The following is a 27,548-nucleotide window of genomic DNA, read 5'->3' as shown; positions in this document are numbered from 1 at the left end:
GGTCCGGGATGAGGGTATATGGTCCAGGATGGGGATGCCTGGTCCAGGATGATATGCAAGTTCTGGGAATGGGGGTCCATTGACAGGGACAGTTGAGGTGCTGGAGGCAGTTACAGAAAGCTGGCTGAGTTTCCTAGCACCACCAGAGGGGTCGGTGGGCAAGGAGGGTCTGGGCGAGTCCCCAAACCCGGGGAGGCTGTGCCCCCCACCTGGCCACGCGTGTCCACTGCCGCCCCCGGGGCTCGAACCCGCGGCCCCAAGGGTGACGGCTGGGCAAGGGCCGCCCCTCCCAGCCCTGCCGACAAGGGGCGGGGCCTGTCGGCTCCCCGTGTCCTGATTGGCCACTGCTGTACGGAAAGCGGCGCGCCAGCGGGGAGAGCAGCACGTGGCGGTGGGGGATCCGCACGTGGCGCCGCGCTTCCTGGTTCCCGCCAGCTCCGCGGAGGCAGCGCAGCATGTTCGGGGGCCGGGCGAGGTGGGTCTGGGACGGGGGGACCGGGAGGGACCGGGACGGGGGGACCGGGACCAGGACCGGGACGGGGCCAAGGACGGTGGCAGGCACTGAGGCTCCCGGGGCTGGAGGCGGCGGGGGGGGGGAGGCGGTCAGTTCCCGCTCAGAGCTTGTCCCTCGGCGGGTTCAAACCGAGAGCCTGGGGCTGGGAAGGTGCGGGTTTGCTTTTGGTTGGTCGAGGAAGGGCTCCCCGCTGCTCCCTCTGTGCTCTGCTGGTGGGACAGGTCCTTGCCTCCTCTTGCCCTTCCCTGCCACCAGGCTGTGACGCTTGTGCCTGGGTGTTTTTGGTTTTTTTTCACCCGAGGGAAGCTGCTTCCAGCTCCTCTCTGCAGCCCTCTGAGCTGGGAAGGGGCTCAATGTGAGGCAGAGACCTCAATGTGAGTCAGAGACCTTTTGGTAGCCCTCAGTCCTGTGGTCCTGCTTCAAGACTGCCTGCAGCACCAAGAGCGAGCTGCTTTTGCTGCACCTACTCGTCCTTTTGCTGGAAGCACCATTAAAGCCTCTGCCCGGCTGGCGCCCTGCTTTAGGTTCTATGTGAAATGCCTGTTTGCTTGCTAAATGGCTTTTTGCCCCTGTTCCTGCCCAGTCCTCTCTTCCTGGGCACTTCAGGGATCTGGTGGCAGGACACGCCGTCCCTGGCAGCAGTGGAGGCATCCTGGGACGTGGCGAAGATGGCAGCTCTGCGCAAGGCTGCAGGTGACAACTCAGACCTGAGTCACCTGGAGGGGGACAGCGCGGAGGAGCTGGCTGTGCCAGACCCAGTGAGTGCCTGGCTGCATGTGGGATCAGTTTTCCTTCTTTATTTAAGGAAATGGGCAACTTTCTACATCTCTCTTCAAGCACTTCCAAAAACTAAGAATAATTTTAGGCTTCTGTTGTTAAAATCCCTGAGCTGAGAAGCTGGAGATTGAATTGTGGCTCTCTTGCTGCTGAGATGTCTGCCTGGGTGAGCAAGAGTCAATGGCTCCTGTTTGTCACCAGCTTAAATTTCCTGTTCCCTCTGGAAGCTTTGGGACATCCCAGCTGCAGCACATGCTGCTTCACAGGAAAGCACAGGAAAGGAAGATTTTCCCTGTGGTTTTTTCTCTCTTTCAGCTGGGAGCTGAATTCCCTCTTTGTGGGACAGGCTGTTGTCGCCAGCACCTAGCTCCCCCTTGTCCCCAGCCTGGGAGGGCACTGCTGGTGGAGCTGTGTGGCACTGTAATGTCCCAGCTCAGGGTGGGGAGCAGTTGGGGGGGGGTGTCCCAGTTCCATGTGCTGCTCGTGCGAGTCTGGGTTTGGGTTGCAGGAGCTGGAGGCCATCAAAGCCAAAGTGCGGGAGATGGAGGAGGAGGATGAGAGGCTGAAGGAGTTGCAGCTGGAAGCTGAAAGCCGCTTCATCATGAGCTTAGATGCAGGTACGGGCTGTCGCTGGGTGCTGGAGTCCCCCCCACACCCAGGGACACCTCTGAGGCACAGCGTGGTGGTCAGGGTCAGAGCACACTGCCCTGTCTCTCCTGGCAGCCTGAGACCGGACACCTAAGGTGGAAACCCATGTGTGGCATGGTGCTAAGGCTATGTCCAACTCCTACCTTTGCGGGACAAGATGCAGTAAATTGAATTAAATTAAATTCAGTGAAGTAATTGAGTTTAGCACCAACAGCCCCTGTAAAACAGTCTCTCTGTGGGGTTCTTTTTTGTGTGTGGAGAGAGAGGGGACAAAGGGGATGGAGGAGGTGGCAGCAGCAGTGTGGGGATTTGGGTATGCCTGGACGTGACCAGGGACCCAAGGGGTTTTGCAGTGTGTCAGCTCGTTGGTGGCTGGGAGCAGACCTGCACAGACAGATGTCCCTCTGCCAGAGGGCTCCTGTCCAGCACAACCATTTGTCTCTGCAGGACTCTTCCCAAGGACAGCTGAGGAGAAGAAGGAGATTGACCAGCGATCCATCTATGTGGGCAATGTAAGTGGGACACCCTGGAGCAGAACCCACTTTGCTGCTCCTTCCCAGCTGGACATATGTTTGAGATCCCTAGCACGGGGGCTAGGGTATCTACCCCCCACCAAAGGCTGGCTGGTCCCATCCCAAATGCTTCTCTTCTGCCCAGCCCAGACTGGGAATGTGACTCAGCATCTGCCTGTGATTCTCAGCTACTTGAAGATAATCTGTTGCATGTGTCAGCTCCCCAAAATACCCCTCTGGAAGCTGCAGGTTGTGCAGCATTGCTCCTTCCCTCAAAGCAGCAGGGGGTTGTCTCTTGGATTTGGGTTTTCAGGCTGGAGCATTCAGCTGGAAGGGTGTCCTTAATCTCAGGAGATGGTGAGGCTGTGGTGGCAAGGTGTGAGTAGGGCCATCCAGGCCCTTGTCTCACCCCGTGATGATGTGTGAATGCAGACCGAGGAGCTGGAGGAAACTGGTTGGAGGGGCTGGGATTGTCATTGCAGGTGGATTACGGGGGCACGGCAGAAGAGCTGGAGTCTCACTTCAACAGCTGTGGGCAGATCAACCGAGTGACCATCCTTTGCGACAAGTTCTCAGGGCATCCCAAAGGGTCAGTGCTGTGTGTGGGAGTTGGGGTTGGGGTGTTGAGGGTCTTGCCCTGTGATCCCTGGCCTTTGGGAGCAGCGGGGTGTCCCTGGAGCTCTGCTCAGCCCATCCCCTTTGCAGATATGCCTACATTGAGTTCCAAGAGAAGAGCTCTGTGAAGGCTGCGGTGGAGCTGGATGAGAGCATGTTCAGAGGCCGTGTCATTAAGGTAAGAGCTGGATGAGGCCCTGGGATGGTGTATCCATCCCTCCCCAGCCCCACATGCATGGGGCTGCCCTGAGCCCCAGTGCTGGCTGAGCCACCCCCTGCCTTCTAGGTGCTGCCCAAGAGGACCAACATGCCAGGCATCAGCACCACTGACCGTGGGGGCTACCGGGGCCGCTTCCAAGCCTGGGGAGGGCTGGCCCAGCGGGGAGGCTACCATGGAGGGCAGCATCTGAGGGTGCGAGGGAGGACGTACAGGTGAGCGGGCAGGGGGTTCCTTGCCTTTTTGGGGTCACGATCCCTGTGGAGCAGGGTTTCCCCAGGATGAGGATAGCTGCTCCGTGCCCTGGCCATGCTCAGCTGCTTGGATTTGCACCTCCCACCCAGGGGGGAGGATGGAGGAGGGCTCTGGCAGGTGTATCCTCCTGGAGATGTGTGCTAGAAATGTCTCCTGCCCATCGCGTGCTGTTAGCATCACCCTGCAGCCTGTAGGGTTGGCAGGAGCCTGGTAGCTGGTGTGGCTGGGACACAGGTGTCTCAGGAGGACTGTGGGCAGCCAGGAGGGAGTAGGATGAAGTGAGCAGCCAGGATGGCATGGCAGACCTATCCCTGCTGCCTGTCCTGGCATCCCTTGTGTCCCCAGCACAGTCCTGGAGCTATTTTCCAGCACACCTCCTGCTGCTCATGTGTCTGCGAGCTCACTGCAGATTAGCTTCAGTGATGCCCCAGACCCTTCAGCGTTGTGGGAGGAAGCAGAAGAGGAGCTTTGGGGGTGGAAGAGACACCTGGAAACTCGCTGCTGTCCCCTTGTCCCTCTAGGGGTTTGGAGGGTGTTGGGTGGGCATCTCACTTCCAGCCTGACTGGTCTCAGAGCTGTGCTTGGCTCTGGGGCTCCCCTGTCTTTTGGGGGTTCAGTCTGGGTTAGCTGGGGCAGAGGGGTGAGTCCCAGCTCCTGGTGGGGTGGAGGAGCAGGTAGCTGTGCTTTTAGACACAGCTGATGTCTTGGCTGAGCAATGCCCCAGTGCCTTAAGATATTGCTTTTGTTCTTGTTTAGGGGTCGGGCAAGGCTGCTGCCGTGGTATTTTCCCTATTAGAAAAGGACTGGACTGACCTGGTGATGCTGATGGGAGTGAAATGAGGAAATGGGAGAGATTGGAGAGATTTAAGAATATGCCAAGCCAAAAAAGATTAATTTTAAAATGCTGTCTGCCTGACCACGAGGATTACTGCTGAGGCAGCAGGAGGGAACATTGGGTCTGCTGCACCCGCACATTGGCTGGATCCCTACCAGAATCCCAGGAGAGGCTCATCTTAACTTTGCTTAGGAGATTGCACTTCCATTGAGAACAGTCTCATTCCAGAGAATACCCTGTCCTGGGAAGAGCTCTCCTGGACCATCAGTCTCATCCTCATCCCATAGAAAAGGGCTGTACTGGAGGGTTTGCAGTAATTCTGGTTTGGCTTTTAGCTATCTAAATGCCTTTCACCCCACTGTGAGGGCAGACCTGTCCTCCTCAGCTTGTGAAGCACTCTCAGCTTTGCTGGCTGTTTCTACAGGGCTGTTTCTACAGGGCTGTTTCTACAGGGCTGTTTCTACAGGGCTGTTTCTACAGGGCTGTTTCTACAGGGCTGTTTCTACAGGGCTGTTTCTACAGGGCTGTTTCTACAGGGCTGTTTCTACAGGGCTGTTTCTGCTGTTTTCTTCTGCCCATAAAATCCTAAATACCTTTCCAAAGACTCTTTTCTTCTCTAAATCAGTGGAGAAAGTCTTGGGTTATAGCTCTAGGCCTGAATGCTGGGGAGCTCTTCTTTTATTCCACCAGCCTTGTGGATTTCTGACCTTGCTCTTGGGAAGATGATGGAGCCTAACAATGTCTTCTGGGTCTGATCTTTTAACTCGCTGCTGCTGTTCTACATCTGGTAACTAGAGGAGGGAAAAGGCATCCTTTGCTGTTTCTCTGGAAGCCTCTGTATCTCCGTGGTGGGTTAAAACAAGACCTGAGTGTCACAAAACCTTTCCCTGCTTCTGTTAGAGGAGGGAAAAGGCATCCTTTGCTGTTTGTCTGGAAGCCTCTGTATCTCTGTGGTGGGTTAAAACAAGACCTGGGTGTCACAAAACCTTTTCCTGCTTCTATTTCCGAAGTCAACAATCCCCTCTTTCCCCCCACCCCACTCCTGCTTTTATTGTGAAGCTGTAGGGATCAGAGTGCTGCTAAAGCATCGCTTTGCTTCATTTCTAGCAGCAGCAGTATTACGAAATCACCTCCACTGTTGCAAATTTCCTCTGATCTTCCTCTTTACTCCCATCACCATTCCTGCTGCCCATTCCTGTTTGGGGATGGTGTGAGCCCAAGGAGAGGGTTGGGACCGAAGCGCGCCCCAGGGAACCAGCGCTGCCTGGCACTTTCCCCTTCCTGCTGAGCTCTGAAACTGCGTGTTTTTAAAGGGGAAAAACTTTGTGTTAAGAGAGGCAGGATGCAAACACCAGCAGACAGCACTACTGTGTGAAGTTCTGCATTGGAATCGGTTTTATTACGTAATTCTCCCGCTAAGCTTTCAGGATCCTTGGTTAGGATTCCTCTAACCCAGATGCAACAGATGTCACTCACTCCTAAAGCAGCTTTTCACAGCTCAGGGGGCATTGCCAGGCTAAAAAATCCCACTGTGTTTTTTTTTTTCTTTCTTCTTCTTTTCCCTTAAGATCTCGGGATTGTTTTTAAAACCTTGGGGCCTTAACTCTTCATGTTGTGTTGACTTTTTCCTTTTCCCAGTGTGGACTTTGCTGCCAAGGCCACCCTCGATCCGAGCTACCTTTAGGCTTAGACTCTAAAACTGGCTTTTTCTAGAGCTTTAAACTTTAGGTTTAGTAGCTTTGTAAATTCTTGCGAATTTTTAACAAAAACTACTCTGGGGTGTTTGGGCTCTCTTGTGGAAGAGGCAATGCTGAGCTCCTGTCTCTTGAGTGAAAAAGAGTGAAGATTTTTTATACAAAAATGTTTTGGAATAGCAGTGTACTGCTGTGCCTTGTTTAGATGGTGGGAGAGGCTCAAACACTTTCATCTCCCACTGTTTGACAGGTTGTCGATGATTAAATGTATTTAAGTTCTGTTTGAGAAAGTATTGTGTATGTCACTTATTTTTAAAATAAATGATCCTGCTGTGTGAACCTCAGCTGGCTGTGAGTTGACACTCTGTGCTGACCTGGCTTTCTCCAGGCTGCTTGTATCCTTTGGAGCTGCGCAGCTTATCTTTTTCTATTTATTTATTTATTTAATTTTAGCTATGTTTTATATAGTTTTAACTGATTAGGTGCTTGAAGCACAGACTGCTGCCTGTGGGGCAGGAAAGAGAGTAGAGGTGTGTGGGGAAAAGCATAGAATAGCTGCTCGGTGCCTACACTGAACTTGCTGTAGCTGCAGGGTCTCACACAGTGTGAGTCAGCTCCACAAGTGATCAAGAAGCTGGGATGTGTTTCTACTTCAGTTTGTTCGAGGTTTTTTTTGTATATAAATACCTGCTATTGATTTGGTAGTCTTTAATTGGAAGGGAGGGGAGCTGCAGGGGGAGGAGATGCTAATAGAGATTAGTTTGGGATGAGCCAGGCAGCTGTGCAATCCTGATGTCTTAATCTCTTGGCCTGGGTTTATCCCAGCTGTGCTACCTGTGCTCCATGACCCAGGTCAGAGCTGCTGTTAACTGGGCCTGGCCCGTCTCAACGAGGTGCAAAGTGATAACAGCAAATACTGTCACATGTGAGTCACCCAAAGTTCTTTCCCAAGGAGGGAAGGCTCCATCAGGTCCAGCTGAAGCTCTGAGCCCAGCTGTTTGCTGTCTGCCAGAGCTTTCTCCAGTGTGTAAACAGCGGCTGAGGTCGTGGAGAAACCTAACTTGAAGAGCTTCCTCTTTCCAAGAACGAATGGAGTAAGTATAAGCAAATCTGGCTGCTCCCAGCTAAGGAAGAACAGGACAAGGAGCCCAAGTATGTTTGAATTAAGCATTGCTTGTGATGTTCATGTCAGAATAAACAGCCCTGAGCCAGCAGCAAAGGGGGCTGGCAAGGAGCAGACACAGTTGCTGATGTGCTGCTCCTGCTTCGGAGGAACTGCTCTGATGCACCCGTGTCTGAGGAACAGAGTCACTCCCTGTGCATCTCAGCTGACTGAAAGCTGGGCTGACCCTAGTAATAATCTCCTAGCTGTCTCTGGTGCAGCTGTGCTTGCTCTAATCACAAGCACAGCAGGAACTGCTGGTTTTGCACAAAGCCCAATTCCTACAGAAACATCTGAGTTGCACAGAGGCACAGCTGCACACATTTCTGCAGGGAACCAGCCTCCTGACTCAGCTGACCTTCCTGAAGGGAGAGCTGCCTCTCACACGTTACCTGCAGGCATCAAGCTGAACAGTGACTTCTGCGCTATACTCAGGTTTGCTAGAGTAGAAATGCAGGCAAATCTTGCAGGTGGTGAGTTTATTTTACATAGAATACATTTAAAATATTACACAGAATGGAGACAATATATACATCACTTTGTAGGCACGCTCCTGTACACGGGGAATGTTCTCGATGCTCAGATGAGAGGGGGCAGAGCCTCAGCACACCTGCATCATCATGGAGTTCACTGTATTATCAAAAGCCCTAGAGATAGAAACAAACCCAGAATATTAAAGGAAGCAGCTAGTTCTGCACAGCAGATCTCCTGTAACAAAACCAATGGCTAACAATGCCTCTTACTGGTTAACAAGCTGCTTTCCCCCGCCTGAGTACATGGTTTTACTCTTGAACTATGGCATGCTCTGTTGAGTAAATAATGACTTAATTAAGCTGAAGTAAGGACAGGCCTTATCCTGGCTGTAGACCTGTCTCAGCAAAGCGTAAAAGTTGTTCTTGCCTAGGCAGTATAAACTCCCAATTTTATTAAAATTCCCTGTAAGATTACAGATGAAGAATGGGAGGCATTGGCCCTCACACATGAGGAATTACATGTGCCAAATGCCCATCTGTCCTTACCCAAGGATAAGCCCTGGAAAAGTGCAGTTTTTCACTCTGTTTACATATGTTTATGCTCATATTTACCTATGAAACAGGGACATTTTTTCTCCCCGATAAATTAATTTTCTTGAGCCAAAGTTTCTAACGCTGGCTCTGAGGTGGGAGTGAGAGTTCAGTGTTAACTTCTCATGACACTGATGATCAGTTTTCTGTTCTGCAGAAATGGCCCGAAGACAACACAGCTGTTCTCCATTTAGGCAGTCAGAGCACGCACATCTGAACTGGTCAACCACAGGGGTTATGCTCTTGGTCCTATTACATTATAAGTACACTGAAAGTTCCAGAAAGATGACAAAGATCAGCAAGATCAGTACGATCAGCTGACTTACCTGGAATGGATACGGTCCCCAGGGTTATAAAAAGGGTTACACATTATGTCCGTATATGAATTATGCAGCTTTCGGAACATCTGAAAAGGGATTGTAGTTAATGATTATTAATTTTTTTTTTGGCTTCTCAGCACTTTATGAATAAGCGGAAGTAGCAAAAACACTGATGTGGCAAGTTGTGCTCTGATTTCCTGCACTTACGCTGCGGATCTCATTGTCTCGAAGTGCTGTGTTTGAAGAATCCACCACCATAACAAACTTCACCTTCGAATTTGTCACGTAGCCGTATCTGTGCAGCTGTTAAGGCATGTGCTTCTGACACACCAGAGCCTGTCAAAGCAACTAAAACAAGGCTGGAATACACTCAAAGAAACAAGCTGAGAGGAAATATGACATTCTTGCTGCACCCAGTGCATAATTAGGACTAGATGAGCTAAGCAAGACACTAGATTGCAGGAACCCTATCCCCTTTTACCTGACTGATGCCATCCTTAATAACTCCAGGTCAATCTTGCTCCTGCGCAGCCCAGTAAGGCATGCTTTGCAATTTCAGAAGCAGCCTCCCACTAGCTATTTTGGTGAATTTTTCTCTCTTCTTAAGAAGCGTTTCAATGAGACAGCCACTTTATTTATTCTTGTTTGGGAGACCACAGAGACCTGGAGATTTTCTAGTATCAGCCAGTGCGACTGGGGCCTTAAAAAATTAACCCTAAGAAAACCCAGAAGTCAGGTCTGTTACAGCAGATAACTTCCATCTATGGGATTCAGAGAAAAAGTCAAAGTAAGTTCAAAAGATCAACTTTGTGACTTAAAAACACTGGGGCAACTGTGGCTGTGGAGTATGTATTTTAGAGAAATCAGAGCACACACCTGGCATTTAGGTACTTGACCAGAGACACCTTCATACTCCTGCTGCTTTCACTGGTGTTATTAAGGAGTCTGAGATTTGTTCTAGTCACAGTCAACTGTTGTAGCTAAGCATGGAATAAAGCACCCAGTTTACAGAAGGAGCAGTCTAGCTGCACCAGGCACTATCCACACGTTGCACTCCCTCATGTAGGCTAAACATCAATTTTTCCACCACCTGGTTGGGCAGCAAAGGAGCTGCTGAACTGACCAAGGCACCAAACCTGACCCTCTATGTGACAAACTGGTCAGTGATCTGCTGATGTCTTTAACATGGCACTAAGTAGGAAGAGAGGTTTCTCATGTGGATTCCCTTGCAAAAAAAAAAGCCTATAAATACATAATGGCACGGCAATTTTCCATTAGAAAGATACACCTTGTAGTCTTCAGTGGGGTAGAGAAGCCCTAGGTACAGTTCCCTCTGATCTACCAGAGCCTTGCCCATCGCAGAGATCTTTTCATCCACAACATCGAGGGAGGTGTGCACGGTGTAGTGAAACTTCAGCTCATTTTCAGTTGGAACGCTCCGGATGTAGAGGGGATAGTTCTGAGGAGAACAAAGTACGCTAACTAGGACTGGCCCTCCACTGTGTAAGTGACAGCTGATGCCATCACAGTGCATTCACCCAAATAATTGCTGCTGTTAAAATAGTAAGCTATTTTAACCATTTTGCATTCACAGCTGTCACAGCACATTCCCCCTTTACACCTTGCGGTGCTTGTGGAGCAGATCTCTCTCCATACACCAGTGGTAGGAGAAACACTTGCACAAGCACGGCGCAAGGCTGAGGTCTCTCCACTGCTTGACGTGCCCCCTTGCTCCAGCAGGGCCTGTCCCCAGATCTTTCTGAGGAGAACCCCCCTTCTCTTCTGTCCTGTCAGCAGGACACCACAGGGCACCCTCACACTGTTCCTGCGCTCTCTACAGAAGCTCCCCCTGTCCCAGACCCAGCCTGCTCCCCAGCCCACTTCACCCCCAAATGTCTGCCTCACTCCCCCATATCTGCCAAGACCCTGCCCCACTCCCCTCATCCCTACTCCACAACCTCACCTGGCCCCACAGCCCCAGCCCAGCCCCTCTCCTTGCTCCTTGCAGCCTCACCCGGCCCCACAGCCTGAGATCCAGCCCCACTCCCCTCCCTCAGCCCTGCTCAGGCCCCACAGCTCCACCTGACCCCTCCCTATCCCCTTCAGGCCCCACAACCTGAGAAACACTCCCCTCCCCATGCCCCACAGCCTGAGATCCAGCCCCACTCCCCTCCTTCAGCCCTGCTCAGGCCCCACAGCTCCACTTGACCCCCCCCATCCCCCTCAGGCCCCACAACCTGAGAAACGCTCCCCTCACCCGGCCCCACAGCCCCAATTCTCGCTCCTCTCCTCATTCCTGCTCAGGCCTCGCTGCCCCACTCCAGGCACCTGCCCCACAGCTCCACCTGGACCCACTCAGGCCCCACCACCCGCTCCCCTCACCCCCGCCCAAGCCCCCCCTGTCCCAGACCCAGCCTGCTCCCCAGCCCACTTCACCCCCAAATGTCTGCCTCACTCCCCCATATCTGCCAAGACCCTGCCCCACTCCCCTCATCCCTACTCCACAACCTCACCTGGCCCCACAGCCCCAGCCCAGCCCCTCTCCTTGCTCCTTGCAGCCTCACCCGGCCCCACAGCCTGAGATCCAGCCCCACTCCCCTCCCTCAGCCCTGCTCAGGCCCCACAGCTCCACCTGACCCCTCCCTATCCCCTTCAGGCCCCACAACCTGAGAAACACTCCCCTCCCCATGCCCCACAGCCTGAGATCCAGCCCCACTCCCCTCCTTCAGCCCTGCTCAGGCCCCACAGCTCCACTTGACCCCCCCCATCCCCCTCAGGCCCCACAACCTGAGAAACGCTCCCCTCACCCGGCCCCACAGCCCCAATTCTCGCTCCTCTCCTCATTCCTGCTCAGGCCTCGCTGCCCCACTCCAGGCACCTGCCCCACAGCTCCACCTGGACCCACTCAGGCCCCACCACCCGCTCCCCTCACCCCCGCCCCACCTCCTTGGCGATCACGGCGATGCACACCGCCATCTTGTCTCCGCCTCCGCCGTCCCCTCACTCCTCCCTTGCCCCGCCCCTCCCGGGCGTCACGTGAGGCGGGCGGTGCTCACGTGACTGGCGGGTGGGCGCGCGGGGCGGCGGTTGCCATGGCGAGGGCGCTGCTGCTGCCCCTCTGCCTCTGGTGGGCCCTGGGCCCCGCCGCGGCTTCCGCGCCGCCCAACATCCTCATCCTCCTCATGGACGACGTGAGTGGGACCCTCGGGGGACGGGGCACTTGGCGCTGGGGGCCCGTGTCAGCGGGAGGAAGTCACTGGGCGGGTGGCACTGAATGGGGTGTTAGAGTGGATGGGGGGGTTGTTGGTCACTGGGGAGGGGACCCTGTTTGTGACCAAGAAGAGGGCCGGGTGCCTGTCCCCAGAGAGGGGCTTGAGTTGCTGGGAAGGGGTTGGAGTGGCTGAGGGAAATTGAGGCCTCGGCTCCATAGAGTTCTTATTACAGGGTGTGGGCTGCGGGGGCTTTTTGTTGGGGTGAGAGCGGGGCCCTCGTGGTGAGGCAGGGTCCTGGGGCTAGTGGAGCGGCTCCTGTGGTGGCCCACCCTCGCCCAGGCCCTGGTGATAGGGGCTCGGTTTGAGCACTAGCGCCTTGCAGGCTGGGCTGCTGTCAGAAATGCTCTGCTGATGTCTGGGAAATTTGTTTGTGGTGCGTGCACAGCATGTCAGAGATGCTGTGGTGGTTCCTGAGCTCGGGGGAGCATCATGGTGCATTGGCTGGGTCCAAAGCTGTACTGGTGCTGGGACAGACCTTAAAATAGAGGTTTCATCAAGTTGCCTCCTGAAAATTACTCCTTCTGGACATCCTCCTAAGTGCACATCAAGGGACCTTTTGGGGCCTGGCATAACTTGTGTTTTGAGAGCGTGTCTTGCACATTTATTTGCTTCTTTGTGCTGCCTAGAGCTCTGCCTCCTGTGGAGCAGGGCTCTCCCTGGTGCGTACAATCCCCCTAGGTCACAGGGTTTCCACCTTCATACATCATCCCTTCCAGGTGGCGTGGTCTCTGTGTTAATCCCTGTACTACCTCCCCTCCCGCTGTCCGTAGGCCAATGCCTGTGCGATAGCAGGTGAGCAGGGTCTGTACCATGATTCATGGTCAGAGGTCTTCAGCACAGTGATTCAGGCGCAGCTCACGGGTTGATGTGATGATCTGGAAAATGTCTGATTGAAATCAACAGGAATATTTGAATAAGTTTGTAAATACTTACTTTCAAAGCCATTGTGCTCGGTTGCATTCTTTCTTGAGCCCTTTCCAGATTTTTTGTAAAAAGTGGTGAAGAATTGAAAGAAAGGCAGACACCCGGCCCATCCCTGCCCTCCTTCAGGGCAGAACTGCCCCAGGTGACCTCTGCAGAAACACTGCAGTATTAACACAAACCTCTTGTTATTCCTTGTGGGTGGGCCTCCTGCTGAAAACAAATTGGACTTCTCAGATCTATAAAGTCAAGTCCATATGCAAGTCTTTCAGAATTGGTGCTTACACACCTACGTACCTTATCTAGAAGTCTAATTATCTCATTTACCAGTCTGTTCATAATGACTGAGCAATTAACTCCACAGTCCTTGGCAAAGGATTCCACTGGCTGATAAATGTTGAAAAACAGGGTGTCTCGGTGGTTTTCAAACCTTGATAGAATCATTCTGAAGTTAAGGTTTGGTTTTATAGCCTACAAAAATAATTGTGGCAATATCTTCTAATACTAGCAATGGACGTAGTGTTAGTAGCACTGAGTAAGACACAGCTACAAGTGTAGACAAAGAAATGCCAGTATATTTCAGGAAATGTTTTAGAAACTCAAACTTCCTTCCTGAAGAACTAAACAAAAACAAAACTAATTCAGTTAATTTTTGTTCTCTGAACTGAAAAAAAAAAAGGGGGAATAAATCATTAAAGAGCAGAAATAATCATAGATCCGTTTCCAACTAAAAGTCTTTTCACTTTTGCACCCTGTAGTGGTCTTAGCCACGTGGATAAGGAAATATATTCAGTTCCAGCCTGTTCAAGGTGCTGCCATCTTCCTGTCTTGCTTCTCTTTTGGTATTTTCATGCCATCTTTCAGGTGTGTTTGTAGTAGAACTGCATTGTGTGCCGTTTTAAGCTACCTAAAAAGCTAATGAGGGTGGGTATGAGACCCAAAGGGTGGGCAAGCTCTTACTGCCTGTTTGGCTCTGTTCTGCCAATTCAACATGACTTGTTTTCATAGTGTTTCTACACTCCTGTACAAGATAATTACCTTGTAAGCCTAGTTTTTCTGGCCAGTGGAGCCTCTGGCAGTCCAACTCAATTTTCCATTCAGGAATATTTCCCCCCAAGCTGGCACTCGTAATTTTCAAGATGAAAGCTCCTTGGGACAGTGATTATCCCACTCTAGAAATGTTGGTATGGCATGAGACACGATGAGGCACAGATCCTGACTAGAGCTTTTGTGATCTATTTATTTATTTAAAATGCTGTTCATTAAAAATACATCTCCATGGTCTTTTTCCTTTGATCCTTCAGTAACATTTGTGACTCTGACACTGTTTTTGAATTAGAGCAACGTGTGTTTTTTTTTTTCTTTCTTCCTTGATGATAAAGAAACTGAAGAATAGAGAAGTCAAGGGTGATCCCATTGAGTCCATTTTAATTCCACATCCTAGTGTTAGGTGGTACCATTTAATTGCTTCTCGCTCAAACCTCAACAGCCGGCTCTGCAGCTCTCCAACAATTTTCTTTTCCAAAGGGCACCACTGCAGTGTAAATGTTAGACTCTCAAATGGGACCAGACAGATGGCTTTCTAAAGATCTCGATACATTACGCCTTCCATATCAGGTGCTCACCTGATACGCATCTGTATTAAAGAAAGCTATTGCCTTTTTTAAAGCATAATGTAATCTCCACCAACCACGGTGCCTAATTGCTCATTAAGCTGTTCCCTTCTAGAACCTTCTGTTTTAAGTCACTTACTTTTATTTGTATTATTACCAGTGATAGCGTTCGGCAATGAACATAGACAATGTGGTGGTAATTTTACGGTTCTCCTGGCGTGTGACCCCTCTGAATTAAGAGGAAGATGCAGGGTGAAACCACTGTCTTGCAAATAAGCACAGTGACATATGACGCCTCTGGCAGGTTTCTCTCCAAATCTTCATTTGAAAATAAACACTTTCTCTCTTTTCCTGCAGCGTTGCTTTTGAATTTAGACCTTTTCCTTGCATTTCTAGTTAGGTATACACAGATGGATAGGTAGGTAGATAGATTCAGCAGGCTGAGGTGGAATCCTGGGGTCAATGACAAAGACATGTCGCCAGGGGCTGAAGGGTCAGGCTTTTAGTTGTACAACACTGAGCATATCATGTGTAACTTCCTCCTTGGTGTGTGTGCACTTGCCAGTCTTCAGGCACTGGAGTAAGAGTGAAGGCATTAGGATTCTTACCCAGGTCTGCTACAAGTGTTTTAATGCCCGTTAGCAAGTCACTTAATCTCATGTGTGCCTCAGTTTCCCATTTGCTAGTGAAAACTCTAATAGTTCTCCGCCTGACAGGGTTGGGGAATATAATTTTTATCACATTTGTGAAGTAATCCCTAAATAAGGAGAATGAGCACTATAAAGATTTAGAAATGAAGGGATACAATAAAAGTGTTATGTGGGCCCAGAAGCATTGTTGTGGAAGAGTAAAAGTACTTTTACATCTTTTGGTGTGTTCTTTTTACAGATGGGTTGGGGTGATTTGGGAGCTTTCGGAGAGCCTTCTAAGGAAACTCCTAACTTGGACCAGATGGCTTCAGAAGGGATGCTTTTCCTGGATTTTTATACTGCTAACCCCCTCTGTTCTCCGTGTGAGTAAACTTGGGTTTTTAAACTAGCACATAAGCATGCCACCTTCTGAGAAGATTGGGATGTTTGCCAGCATCTGACGTGAATGAGCAACCAAACCAGTGATTACCCTCAGGGCAGAGTTTGGATTTGGTGCTTTGATCTTGCATTTTGCGCCCTTTTTATTTACGTTTTGATTGGAAAACCTACAATCTTCGGCTCATACAAAGCAGTGTTTTAGTGATGAAATCCTTCCAGCTAAAGGATTTTTTAAAACATTCTGGTTTAGTATTCTAGCCTCAGTCATTGCATTTTTTATCTTTTTTTTTTTATTTGGGATAAAGAGACAAAGCAGTATCTAAATTGTTGCTGAACCTACTTTGTACATAGTTTGTCTGATTCTGTTTTCTTTGATGAGACTTTCATGCAAGGAATGGCAGCAAATTGTGTCCTGCTTTTGACCCTGGTGGTTTGCAAGGTTCTTGAGGAAGGGACAAGAGATAAAAAAAAAATGTTTGGGACTGGGAGACACAGATATTTTTATCCTTATTGGTTTTTCTGTGGGGTGTGTTGTTTTTTTTTCTTTTTTCCCCTCAAACCTGATTGGCAGCCAAGAACTGAAAGAAAAATTAGGAACAGGGGGGTTTTATTTGGGCTTTTATTTCGGACATAATTTGTCCGTGTGCTGATGACGCCCTTGCTAAGAAAAGTCATTTAAAATATGCTGAAGTCCTGCTAAGACCAGCGGTGGTACTGCGTATGCTTAGAGTTAAGCATCTATTTAAATGTTTCCTGCAGTCAGGACCTGACTTTTATTGTCAAAGCTGGAGAGCTTGTTCTTCACTATTACATGACTTTTGTTCAGGCAAGCTTGAAAACCTTGCCTTAAGCATGTAATCAGTTTCTGTTACAATTTCCTCTTACATATATATGTCAGGTATTCCTTTTATAATTACTGAGATGGAAGGGCTGCTACATTGACTATTGAACGTAATTACTCCACAGCAGTGGGTAATTTAATAGAGGGGCCAAATTTCAGTCAGGTTTGTCCTGGAGTAACTCAAACAGAAACTGGTTATCTCCATAGCTCACTGGAGAGGAGAGCTGCTGCCTATTCTAACATGAGTGATCTTACTAGCTGGTTGTGGCAAAAGGACATTGACATGCTTTACTCAGTGCACTGTCCTCAGCCTTAATGTGATAATGTTAAGCAGAGAATGCATGTGAAATAAAACGTTTTTTTTTTTTTGTTGTTATTTGCAGCAAGGGCAGCACTGTTGACGGGCCGTCTCCCAGTCAGGAATGGTTTTTACACCACGAATGCACACGCCAGAAATGGTACGGGCTTCACTGCTGATTTGCCTTCCTCTCTTGATTTCCTTCTGTGCTTTGTAGGAAGTTTTGCTCTGAACAAAGGCTTGGCGTGGTGATCTTCCCCTGTGGATCTTCCAGAGTGGCACAAAAAGATTACCATGTTAACTGCTGGTAATAAGCATGAAATTTATTGCTTCCTCCTCATCAAGCAGAATAACTCCACGCATTAAGAGACATAAACAATTGAGTGGTTGATCCATTTGCTTAGTGATTCCTCTGGGCAGCCTGGTGAAAGAAAGTCATGTGGGGTGTATGTTCACACCCAGAATAAAGAACAAGCTGATTACAGTTTTATTGAGCAACCAGTTTTCTAACAGTTTCAGCCTTGGTGGTTTTATAGCACCGTTGTGCCTGTGGTATTTCCAGGGAAGATTACCAGTTCATAACGTCCCTGGGTTCATTTTGGATCCTGTCATTGGTTCTGGCGAGACAGGCGCCACGTGAGACCACACGTGCTTGGGCAAGAATCAGCAGCTACGTGCTGGTTCACACTGTGTGTCAGTGAGCCTGCTTGGCTATCTCTGTCCTATCTAAAGTCACACCTTAGCTTCTCAAGGACCAAAGAACTGTGGACTGTGGGAGACATAGAATTTTTTTCAGCTCTTGAAGTCTGCGCAAGTTTATTATAATTTGATTTAGGAAAAAAATGCCTTCACTTTATAAAATATAAAGCAGATTTGCAAGTGTAAAGGCTACTCCAATGCACACCTAAAGCACTTGCTTTCTTTATGACCTCCCTATTCAAGGGTCTCGCCTTTATTCTGTGTTGGCAGCCCTCTTTATTATTGGCCATGGAGTGCAAGTGGATGGAGATCTCTCTTTGACCTCTCTGAATCAATTTGTTCTCTTCATCTTGTGGCCTGGCGGGACTTCCAAGGAGTGATATTGCTGAGACTTCAAATTAATTGCTATTTCTGATCTAATAACAGTGCTTGTAATGATGGGTAGCCATGAGCTGCTAGCTGTAATATTTGTAAGAGTTGGAAAGATTTTGTTTGTTTGTTTTACGCAGCATACACGCCACAGGATATAGTAGGAGGAATCCCAGATTCTGAATTACTGCTTCCAGAGTTGCTGAAGAAAGCTGGATACACCAATAAGATCATTGGCAAATGGTAAACTTATTTTAAAATCTCTTGCTTTGAGATTTCAGTATGTGTGTGTATGTATGCAGTATGTGTATGTACATACACAATACAGTGTATGTGTTGCAAAGGAGCAGCAGAACTACCAGAACTGCAGGAAAAAAAACTATTTTGAAACTCAGATGTCCAATTTTTGAAATCTGTGGTGGATTTTCCCCCCTGCTGTGATCAATTTCTGAATTGAGTGTTCCTGTTACAAGTACTCACCTACGTCTTCATACAAAGAGTTGAAGGGGATTTTATGTATATATATGTATTTGTAAACCCTTCAACTCTTTGTCCTTTCATTCATGTATCACACTACTTAATTTAATAAAAAAAACACCAAGGTGTTCTGTTGGAATTTGCACTGAGCACCCACGTGCTTTTTATCTTTGGCCCCTGCTCTATGTTGGATTTCTGTTAATAGAGTAAACTAAATTGGGAAAGCTTCTTTTGGGGAGTGGGGTGAGGCATGTAGAAATGTGTGATACAGGAACAGAGATGCAGACATCCCCAGGGCTACCCTGAAAATTGTTTGTCAAGTGTAGAAGGTCAAGGTGGATAGGAATAGGCTTGGTTGGGAAAGTTGATACCGGGTGTTTTAAAAGACCTAGAGGGCTGATCCAATACTTGGTGCATATTGTCCTTTGACTTCATGGACTTTCATGGAAATACAGTATAATCTTTGTAGAGGATATAAAAGAACTTCTAAAACCCAATATTTTGTGATGTCTGCAAAGAATAGGAAGGGAAAAGCCTGAAAGATATTCAGATCAAACAAGCGCGGTGGAATTACCAGTGTAATAGTTGAAACTGCTGCATTTGTAACATTTGAATTTCAAATGCACTTGTGGGCTGTAATGGAATCCCAGGGGACCTGGGGATGTCTGAACAGTTGATTCACAGTTTGGAACAGTGCTGTAATAAATAAATGCATAAATAGCATCTTAGAAACTACATAGACACCGGAGGAGTACTGCCTGATTAACAGAGTAATTGTTAATGAAGAGACTTTGGACAGGGGCAGTATTGGGGGGATACTGTTTAGAAAAGTAATGGGGTACAATTTATTTAACAGTTTTGTTAACAAGTTAAAGAAGATTGAGTTTGAATTGTGGTTGGGTTCACTGGTACTGCTGAAATTGGAAGGAAAGCAAACTAACCTAAGACAGTGAAATATTTATTATCACAAATCCAGACAGCAGAGTGGCCGTGAAGAATCGGATCAGTGGGCTGAATGCAATAAGATGCAGTTCAGTGCTAATAAATGTAAATTCATACACCCAGGGAAAAGAAATAAACAACGCAAATACAGATTGGTTCCAGGCAGTTATTTGGAAAACAGCAAATCTGGAAGGACCTGCAGCTGTTAGCAAGAAGCAAGCTAAATATGAGTGTGCAGTGCGCTGTCGCTGTGCACCCAAGGACTGTTACCCTGGACAGGACTAAGGAATGATGCTGTGCAGTAGCAGTCTCTGTCATTTGTGCACACCACCTGCTTCCTAGAAAGCTGTAAAGAAATGCAAAGTAGTTAAATTGGAGTCTTATCCTAGCCATGCATAGAATTTTAGAGCTTTGAAAGATAAAAATCTCTTTTTTTATATCCTTTTAACATCCCTTTTAAAAACTTTTCAGGATGTCTTGTGACAGTAAGTTCCACAGTTTAATTATATGTTTGCAAGTCAATTATTTTCCATGCCTGTTTTAGAATTTGTTGCATTTCATTAAGTATCTCTCTATTTTTTGTGTTGTGAGAGGGAGAGAATAATCTGCATCCCAGAAATTATTTGATACGTTTTTCAAGTATCTTCCTCTATGAGTTCTCTTAGGACTTTCTTAGAAAAAAATATTTTATTCATGTCCCCTGTAGTAAAAACAACCAGTATAGCTTTGTATTACTATGTATATGAATGAGGAAGGGGTAGATTCCCGCAGGTCAGACTGGCAGTTTTAGTTACATCATCAAGATGTGATCATACCTGGAATGATGATTATTTTCTCTTATAACGCATTTTGGAATAGTTCCAAATAACACCATGGATCATTTTACTTCAGGTAATGCATTTTTTGACCCTTGTGTTCAGAAAGCGTGCAGAGGGTGATGGCACAAAATGGACAGGTTGCCAGATGCAGGCTTGTGAGTGGAAGCTGGAATGATTGAATAAACATTAAGCTAAAGAGATGTCCTTTAGAGACTGGGAGAGGATGGGCATTCTGTATATTCAAGATAGTAGAAATGAAGGAAATGGAGAATTTGCTGTACAGAAGTTGGAGATTAGAGAGGAGCTTCATCTTGAAGTTAAGGAGGGAGAATTTTCCAGCTGCATAGTAGAACAGAGCTGTCATCAGGAGCAGCTAAACATGTTTTATGTTCACATGTAAAGAACTCATTCTCATTTACATTCAGGTCTCTTTGTACCGTTTTGGCAGCATGAGTATTCCATAAAGGGAATGCAGATATAATGGCATGTTTCATGAGCTTTGCCTTGTGTTTTTACAGCTTAGTGATACAAAAGTGACTTGTCATAGATCAGAACCCTTAAGTAAAACATTATGTGCACCTTTGCGATGGCTTTGAGCAGTGTAGTCCATCAGTACAGATCATCGGGACAGTGTGAGAGAAGACACCAATAGAAAGAAATAAAGGAAAAGAAAGATTGGACAGTAGATTAAAATGGGATATATGTAAGTGCTGGAGTGAGTCCGCATGGATGCGCTTGCAACAAGTATGAGAGAGATCAAGCTCTGCAGTCATTTATTAGATTAAAATGCTTGAAGTTTTTCTTCTTAGGCAAAGATTGTTTTCTTGCATGCCATTCTTATGAGATTATTTGCTTCTTTGCAGCAGAATTTTAACTCGTCTGTTTCTTTTGCTCCTAGGCATCTGGGTCACAGGCCCCAGTTCCATCCCTTGAAACATGGGTTTGATGAATGGTTTGGATCCCCAAACTGCCATTTTGGACCTTTTGATAACAGAGCTCTCCCCAATATCCCTGTGTATAGGGACTGGGAAATGATTGGCAGGTAATTGCCACTTACCTGGTAATGTTATTTTCTTTGCTTTCCCTGCTGACACTACGGTGCTGGAAGATAAGTGCTAGCGTAGCAAACCCATTTCAGTGAAAAGGAGTTGGCTAAAAAAGCAGCTACTTCAGAATCAGACTTAGAGACTCCGTTGGATGAGTAGTGATCTACAGATACTTTACCCTGCGCAGAGGACTCTCATGGCATGTCAAGCATTGAGAATATCCTGCCTCGTATACCATCTGAGATGCTTACTACAGAGAGTCCTGAGTGTCCTGCAATTCAGCAGTGAACCAGTGCAGGAAAGATACTTGTAAAAGGTCATGGAACACATGAACAGCCCTTCTGGGTCAGGCCCAAGGCCTGTTTAATCCGTTGTACTCTATGGTGACCTTTTCTAGTGAATGCTTATAGAAAGGGTATGAGAAAACAGATATGTGGAATGGTCCTTGTCTTGTATGGTTGTCCACCTTCCTAAACTGAAGGTAGGTTAACTGTCGAGAGGTATGTGAATTTCACATCTAGGAGAGGAATCAAGGATAGTCCTTTGTGGGGTAAGAAGAGGTTTTGAAAGCAATGCTGGCAGCAAAGGGTACTCAAGTGCTGCTGCCTGGGCAGTGCCTGACATTTCTCAGTTGGGATGGTGGCATTCTGACTTTCCAGTTAAAGACAAGACAGTGCAGACCTACTTCTAGGGCATTAATGTCCCTCAGAGACTGGGAATGCTAGCTGCCTAATAAACTTTATTCTAAACTCCTAAATGGCTTTTTGTAGGAATCCTATCTTCCTCGTCTCTACCTTACCATCTAAATTTAAAGCTGAAGCTTGTTAAATATGAAACTAGATGTTTGATTCTTAGGATTAGTTAAGGTCTGAGTACCAAGGCCAACCTGCATGCTGCTTGTTGATGGTCTAGGGATGTGGCTGCTGTACAGCGCCTCCCTCCCAGAGATGTTTGCTTATCCTGTCATGCCCTAAAGGCTTCCTGTGGTGATTTCACTCCACTACTTCTCTTGGAAGCTGGTCCCATTCTGTACTGAAAGCCCTCTTTATTCCTTCTCTTCCTGTTTGTAATAACATTTTGTCTGTTTTCATAACGCCACTCCATGCTCCCAAGTCTGCAGTCTGTGCCATTCTTGTCCATTCACTTTTGTGCCTGGTTATCATCTTATTGCACTTGCTGTTATTCTCCTGAGGACTGTTCCCTTCCCCCCACCCCCTTCTTTGCTTAATTGGTGTCTAAAGATACGTCTAACGTAACGTTTTCAAAGCAGCCCAAGTTCTGATTCCAGGATTGCTCTATTTCACTGAAAGTTCTTGTGTACTTCTGCAAATTTTACTCACACAACAAATTTCTATTGAAGACCTTTGAGCACGCTACCCCTATTCTAACAGCTTACCAGTGAAAAGTCGGTGGCTCAGGCTTGTCCAAATCTTGCAGTCATTAATTAAGATCTGGTCATTTCACTGCTTTTTCCCATGAGAAAAAATATGGTGACGTTCTTTTTAATATCTAAAGAGAATTTGCTGAGTAGCAACAGTGACCTGCCTGTGTAAGGAAAGGGGGGAGGGGAAAGCCTTTTTATGTTGTATATTCCTTAGGATTGATGATTTTTTCTCTCTCATTCATTTTATCTCAAGATATTATGAAGATTTCAAAATTGATTTGAAGACAGGTGAAGCCAACTTGACTCAGATCTACCTGCAGGTGCTGTCTATTTTAATACTGGTTTCTAAGCCGCAGTGACTTTATGTTTCTTTTTTTGGAGAGATTTAGATGGCAGAGGATGATTCCGTTAAATTCATTTTTATTGTTGTTTACAGGAAGCTCTCGATTTTATTAGCAAGCAGCAGGCCAGCCAGCAGCCGTTCTTTTTATACTGGGCAATTGATGCTACCCACGCTCCTGTTTATGCCTCCAAACATTTCCTGGGCACTAGTCAGAGAGGACTGTAAGTCTTGTTTTTGTGGGCATTGGGTTTGTTGGGTTTTTTTAATTAATACCTCATGCTGCAGAAACAGAAAACCTAAGCAACGTTTATTAGATCCAAGAATCTAGATAATTTCTCAAAAGTGTGTGTGTGCTGAAATACGTTAGTTAGCGAGGACTTTGCTTGGATTGTTCTTTAATAATTTTGCTATAACCTGAAATGAATATTATGTGACTAAAATGAGGGAGAAGAGGGAATCTAAGCTCCTTTGCCAGTTTGTGAGTAATGAAGTGCTGTATGTGGCACAGATGATTTTTTGGAAGGCTTTTGTACGATTAGTGCCTGTTTTAAAAGCCTATAAATCAGACTAGCAAGTAGAAAAGCATGCATGAAAAACTCAATTTACAGGAGGCAAAGAGCTCTGTAGATAATTGTAAGCCCTGCTTCTGAGATTGCACTTTCAAACCAGCATCTATAAGCAGAACTATGTTATTAGCTTCAAGTCTATGGCGAAGTGGCTTTGCCTATATTTGAGAACTTTATAGCTAAATTTATATCAGTCGCTGGTCTCTGTCCAAGAGTGGCTACCATCGGAACAAATTCTGACTCTTAATACCGAAGAGAAGTTGCTTTCTCCAGGTAGGTGATAAGGGTTTAGCAGTGACAGTGGAAAAACTTTATTACAGTACCTGATGCACAAGGGAAGTGTTTCTGCAGCACAGGTAGAAATTAACATCCACTAATAGCATTGCGGCCGATGGCAATGCATTATGCTGTGTGACACTTTTCCTCTTTTGCTCCCTTTAATCTTTTGCATCTACTTTTGCCTCAGATATGGGGATGCTGTGCGAGAAATTGATGATAGCATTGGAAAAATCCTAAAACATCTTCAGAAGCTGGGTATCAGCGAGGACACTTTTGTGTTTTTCACCTCTGATAATGGGGCTGCTCTCATTTCAGCTCCTAAACAAGGTGAGTCTCAGATGAACAAACCTGGGCTGGGGTTGTGAAATCATGGACTAAGTCTCCATGTTGGTAGGGGGGTGTGTGTGTGTGTAAAGAGACCTGTACCTGGGATTTTCCCTTCTGTAATAAGGAGAAGCCTCAAAATTCAGAGCATTTATTTTTAGAGTTAGCTTATGTTCATTGCTTCTGGTCACTGTTGGAGGAGATACTCTTGGCTAAATGGACTTTTGGCCAAACCCAGTCTGGTTGTTCACCTGTATGCGTTTCCACTTTGTGCTTTGCTGTCAGGGGGTGAATATTTTTTAATTTATTTAGGATCAGGCACAATAATTTAGCAGGGTGTTTACTCTCTATCTGCCAAATGCATATTTGAGGTTTCTGAGTAATTACAGAGACCTCAAGAGATCGTCCTTCTTTAGCTCTCGTGAAAAATAGCAAGAAGAAGAAATATTTTTGTTACTTCACAAGTTTTCTTTTGTTTATATGATTGTTTCTCTCAGAGTCATTGCAAATTGATTTTTATAACCCACTCCCTTCTGTTTGGAGGCAGGCTGTCTCGTGGTTATTGGACCACAGAGCAGGGAGTATCCTGAGTTCTGATTTCAGCTGAACTGCTGTGTTTGACTTTGTGTGACCTGGAATCAGTCACAGGACCTCCCTGTTTGTTCCTCAAGCTTAGCTACGAGGCTGGGTTAAAAACCCAGCCATTCCTGCAACACTCTACGAGTGAACATTAAGGGAATGCATGATTATTTTTCTCGTATCTACATCTAATAGTGCTCTGATACTTTAAAAGGATTATGAAAAAAGGACTATTTCTGCCTGGAAGTGTCAGATTTCCTTTAGTTACCAACAGCAGTTAACATCCTTAAGGGGAAGGAGAATGCCAGCAAAGTATTTTCTGTTTGTTTGGTTTTGGGTTTTTTTTCTTCGTTTGGTTGATAGCAAGTTGTGTTTAACTGTCACTTTCTCCCTGACCTGAAACGACACTCCTAAAATTCCATCATAAAGAGATATTTAAAAAAAACCTAACACAAACCCAAACGAAACAACAGCAAAAACACCCACCAAAACAACTCTGGACATGTTATTTGAAGAAGCATTCATGCAGAAATGAAAATTAATATAAAACTAGCCTAAAAAAATTCCTAGTTGACAGTGTCCCTTTGAAATATGGTATTGGTATATCATGGTTTTTATGGCTTCTTTTCTTGCTCTAGGAGGAAGTAATGGTCGTTTTCTGTGTGGCAAACAAACCACCTTTGAAGGAGGCATGAGAGAGCCAGCTATTGCTTGGTGGCCTGGACACATACCTGCAGGAGGGGTGAGTATCCGCTTTTAAAAATTCTGATCAGTCTGAAGTGGACTGAAGGGAATGGCATGGTTCTTGCTAAGCTCAGTGGGCTTTGGATCAGACTTTTAACATGCCCATGTCAGTCCAGACGCTTGTCTAAATAAGGAGCTGAATGCTGCCCCTAGAGAACAACGCCATTCCTCTTCATTATTGCAAATTTGCATCTAGAGTGTCCATGATCAACACTTCCGTGAGCACCGAGTGGTCTGATCTTTTTGTATTCCTGCTCTATTTAAACCCTTAAGTCTTTCAGACCATGGTATTTTCAGTGGGTTACACGTTTGAACAAATTGGGGGTATATAGACACGTTGCTAATGTGTGTCCCAGTCTAGAGCAGGAGTGTGTTGCCCACACACGCTCTCTGTACCTTGAAGTATCAAGTGATTTGACCCTCACAGCTCTCACTTTCATGTTTGATAAAAGTTCCACTAGGGGAGGTCTAGATACCAGACTATTGCTCTTTCCTGCCTGTACACAAATTCAGATATGATCACTTCAAAAATAATCCTCCAGTGGCACTACTAGCCTCTCTTGTCCCAGTTCTCATTAAAGAAAGATGCAATCAATTCTTCTGCAGGCAGGGTTCACAGTAAATAATACAGATCCCCTCCCCTTTGTTAGCATCTCTCATCCCTGAAGAAAGTGATACTTCATTAACTGGGCACTGTTCTTAAGACTGCAAACTATTCATAAATAAAACATTTTTTCTAAGTTGCATTCCTTTTCAGTGGTTTAATTGAGTCAGGATAATGATAATTTATCATTTACACTTAGGAGGAAGCCGTCAGATAGCTTAGATCTGCAGCTGAGGGCAGGAGTGTAGTTTGGTTTCATCATTTTTAAAGAGTTCACAAAATCTACTAGGGATGTTTTATTATTTTTTTAATTTGAAATGAAAACAGTCTTTTTGTTTAAATTTAAACATTTCCACGAAGCCTTTACAAGCCAAGTTAAACAGCCTTGGGCTAGCATAAGAGAACATGAAACTGAAGCTGACTGTTTTGTTTTCCATGTCCAAACTGAATAATGTGCTAAAAGTAAACATGCATTATAAATGGGGACAAGTAAATACCAAATTTAAAAATTCTTTCCATTGTAGTAACTCTGAGGATAATTAAGAACATGAGTAGAGAAATCATTGTGCCGGCTTCTTTTCTAACCGCGAGTGGCTGGTGCCCCTCTCTCAGGTAGTCTTTTGCATGTAGTGCAGCAGTGAAGCTTTACGTGGTGCAAAGCATTCTCGGTAGCCTGGTGTGATGCATGGCTTCCTGCTTGAGGCCACAGTTGAATCTGCTGTTTGAATTCCTGCAAACAGTCTTTTCTGTGCAGAATTAACGTGTTTGCACAGAAGGGTGGACTGAGCGATGCTGTGCTATCACGAGCCCATGTGTGCTCAGCGAGCTGAGAGTGTGCTGAAGGCTTATTGGGCAGGTATGCACCCAAAAATCCCCTCCTCCACCACTGCTGATATCATCCTTGGCACTTAAGCACGTGCTCAACTTTAAATCCTTCTTACCCTGGGCTCCAGTTGACGATGCTGCCTGCCAAGTGTCTGCACGTGCAGGTGTTACGCTCCCAGATGTCCTCTGGGACTCCACTCAGGTACCTTGAGAAGCTTGTTCTGAACTCTGTGCCCAGGATGTGCTGCTTTGCTCTGAGTTAGACCCACACACACGATGCTATTGATAAGTAAACATGTGATAGCTACTTATATGTCTTTTCTGCTTGTATTCTTGCCATCGAGGCTCCAGCACTGGTACCCACAGCAGCACTGACCGCAGGTGAGAGGTTTGGCGTTGCTTCTGTGTAATACAGCTCATGCTACGTTGGCCAGGAAGGCACCTGTAGTTATTGCTTCATAATCGCCTCTTTTGCTGACATAGTAAGTGAAGAGACACGTATTTGCTAGTACATTTTTGGCTTCTTTTCTGTATTTTGCAGAATCTGTAGCTTCAACACCTTCTTGACTGCGAGTTTAAACTAGTCAGCCTCAGCCCTCTGTAGTCCAAGAATCTGTAAAATGTGGGAAAACTGCTTCAAAGTCTCTCATTGCTCTTCCTTTTCAAACGAGTTGAAAGAAATAAAGGCTTGGGGAACCCTAGACCAGGCTGGAAGCAAAGAGCTTCTCAGGAGTACCAAGCACAAAGCTGAAGGGTCAACTCCTCCTTCCTGTGCTGGGGTTCCTGCCAGTGCAATGGTTGCCCTTTCCCAGCTGTGGACATTTTGAGGAGCAGGCAGAAGGCCAGCAACCATTTCAGTTGGCACAACTGCAGCTGGAAAAAGAGGACTCGTGTCTCTGGCCAGTGAAATCCAGTTATTGGGTGGAAGGGTCATTCTGCTGATGGGATCTGGCAGTTTATTAA

The 27,548-nt window shown here is 46.7% G+C and overlaps 3 protein-coding genes across 3 annotated transcripts in view; 2 read left to right on the top strand and 1 right to left on the bottom strand.

The window, feature by feature from the left end:
• Positions 1 to 455: 455 nt before the first annotated feature.
• Positions 456 to 4,334, top strand: PABPN1L (poly(A) binding protein, nuclear 1-like (cytoplasmic)). The gene is made up of 8 exons (XM_014942244.1): positions 456 to 475; positions 1,098 to 1,272; positions 1,800 to 1,908; positions 2,387 to 2,451; positions 2,934 to 3,040; positions 3,157 to 3,244; positions 3,353 to 3,498; positions 4,295 to 4,334. The coding sequence occupies exons 1-8, from the start codon at positions 456 to 458 to the stop codon at positions 4,332 to 4,334; spliced, it is 750 nt and encodes a 249-aa protein (XP_014797730.1).
• Positions 4,335 to 7,693: 3,359 nt separating this feature from the next.
• TRAPPC2L (trafficking protein particle complex 2-like) lies at positions 7,694 to 11,635 on the bottom strand. The gene is made up of 5 exons (XM_014942205.1): positions 11,557 to 11,635; positions 9,900 to 10,072; positions 8,821 to 8,908; positions 8,620 to 8,699; positions 7,694 to 7,876 (listed from the first exon to the last, which is right to left on the bottom strand). Exons 1-5 carry the CDS (start codon positions 11,587 to 11,589, stop codon positions 7,831 to 7,833), a joined length of 420 nt encoding a protein of 139 aa, XP_014797691.1. The 5' UTR covers positions 11,590 to 11,635; the 3' UTR covers positions 7,694 to 7,830.
• Positions 11,636 to 11,681: 46 nt separating this feature from the next.
• GALNS (galactosamine (N-acetyl)-6-sulfatase) overlaps positions 11,682 to 27,548 on the top strand; it is a 48,432-nt gene continuing 32,565 nt past the window's right edge. Inside the window, exons 1-9 of the mRNA XM_014942445.1 lie at positions 11,682 to 11,804; positions 15,308 to 15,431; positions 16,672 to 16,746; positions 17,795 to 17,897; positions 20,790 to 20,933; positions 22,575 to 22,641; positions 22,758 to 22,885; positions 23,697 to 23,836; positions 25,051 to 25,154. Coding sequence (XP_014797931.1) covers positions 11,706 to 11,804; positions 15,308 to 15,431; positions 16,672 to 16,746; positions 17,795 to 17,897; positions 20,790 to 20,933; positions 22,575 to 22,641; positions 22,758 to 22,885; positions 23,697 to 23,836; positions 25,051 to 25,154 — 984 coding nt within the window. The 5' untranslated portion in view covers positions 11,682 to 11,705. The remainder of the gene's footprint in view (positions 11,805 to 15,307; positions 15,432 to 16,671; positions 16,747 to 17,794; positions 17,898 to 20,789; positions 20,934 to 22,574; positions 22,642 to 22,757; positions 22,886 to 23,696; positions 23,837 to 25,050; positions 25,155 to 27,548) is intronic.

This window comes from Calidris pugnax, unplaced genomic scaffold, assembly GCF_001431845.1.
Source record: "Calidris pugnax isolate Ruff unplaced genomic scaffold, ASM143184v1 scaffold28, whole genome shotgun sequence".
Classification (NCBI taxonomy): Eukaryota; Metazoa; Chordata; class Aves; order Charadriiformes; family Scolopacidae; genus Calidris; species Calidris pugnax.
The sequence above is the reverse complement of the archived record's forward strand: the minus strand, read 5'-3'. Positions and strand labels throughout refer to the sequence as shown.